This window comes from Micropterus dolomieu, unplaced genomic scaffold (assembly GCF_021292245.1).
Source record: "Micropterus dolomieu isolate WLL.071019.BEF.003 ecotype Adirondacks unplaced genomic scaffold, ASM2129224v1 contig_9575, whole genome shotgun sequence".
Classification (NCBI taxonomy): Eukaryota; Metazoa; Chordata; class Actinopteri; order Centrarchiformes; family Centrarchidae; genus Micropterus; species Micropterus dolomieu.
This window is the reverse complement of record NW_025738561.1, coordinates 1-1,309: the sequence shown is the minus strand read 5'-3', so window position 1 is coordinate 1,309 and position 1,309 is coordinate 1. Positions and strand designations below refer to the sequence as shown.

The 1,309-nt window shown below is 40.9% G+C and overlaps 1 protein-coding gene across 1 annotated transcript; it reads right to left on the bottom strand.

Moving 5' to 3' along the window:
• Positions 1-9: 9 nt before the first annotated feature.
• LOC123965387 (meprin A subunit beta-like) lies at positions 10-686 on the bottom strand (the record flags this gene model as incomplete). The annotated part of the gene is made up of 3 exons (XM_046041916.1): positions 641-686; positions 399-560; positions 10-189 (listed from the first exon to the last, which is right to left on the bottom strand). Coding segments are annotated over exons 2-3 (328 nt in total), but the record flags the coding sequence as incomplete, so codon positions are not given.
• Positions 687-1,309: the final 623 nt, after the last annotated feature.

Below are 1,309 nucleotides of genomic sequence, written 5' to 3'. Positions count from 1 at the left end.
CCAGCAGGCCGGTGATGTTGTGGATGTGCCAGATGTGCTGAGGGCACTTTGTGGATGACAGGTTAATGTCATCCAGAGAGAAACCTCCCTTCGATGGCTCCTTTCCCCTCACGCCCTCAAAAACCACACGGGCCTTCCTGGTCACACTCAGATTGATGTTATGCAGTTCCCAAGAGCCCCTGACGCCTCCTGAAAAGAGGACAGAAAATATAGATATTAGTGTTGTAGGTGAAATCTTTGAGTTTTTGTTATTTTTGTTTATTGAAAGAGAAACCTGGTGAAAATTGCTGCAGTCTAAATGTTGCTTGGAGTCGCCAAAGTCAGAAACATCCACATAGGGGCTTTAATTAAAAAAACTATACTGTGGATCATACAGTATGTAATATTTAATTTTTTACCTGAAATACTCTTGAAGATCTTCAGTTTTCTGCTGCGGTCATCCTCTCGCACCCAGATGTTGAGAACATCATCTGCTGCCCCGGTGTTATGGAGGAAGAACTGCAGACACTGGGCTCCAGGTTTAGCAGAGGCCGTGCTGAAGTGCATGAAGAAGCCTTTTCCTGAGGGCAGAGAGAACTTGTTGGGCCTCAGAACTTTCATATTACAGCAAACAAATGAAAAGTTAGTTCTGCAAGATCACCTGTGTAGTGTTATGTGGGTGTAGCGGGGTTCTCTTCTAAACTCCTCAAAATAGGAGAAAACACAGGCGTAGTCAAAAAAAAATAATATAATAATAATAATAATCCTTATTTGTAGAGCACTTTTCAAAAACAAGTTACAAAGTGCTTTAACAAGTGTAAAGAATAATACAAGATAAACACAAGAAAACAAGATAAGAGCATGAAAAATTAATATAAAATTAGTAAAATACAATAAAATAAAAGGGATAAAATAAAGTCAAATAAGATCGGGAAAGGCTCTCCTATAAAAGTATGTTTTAAGAAGGGACTTAAAAGAGTTCACTGACTCAGCCGACCTGATTTCCTCGGGCAGGCTGTTCCAGAGCCTCGGGGCCCTGACAGCAAACGCTCTGTCCCCTTTAGTTTTCAGTCGAGACTCTGGAACAGACAACAGACCTCTGCCCGAGGATCTCAAGGTACGTGCTGGTGCGTATGGGACTAAAAGGTCATAAATATAACAAGGCGAGAGGCCATGATGAGCTTTAAAAGTGATCAATAGAATTTTAAAGTCAATTCTAAAACATACTGGGAGCCAGTGTAATGAAGCTAAAATAGGAGTAATATGGTTACATTTCTTTGTTCTGGTTAAAAGCCTTGCAGCTGAGTTCTGGACAGTCTGGAGTCGATCA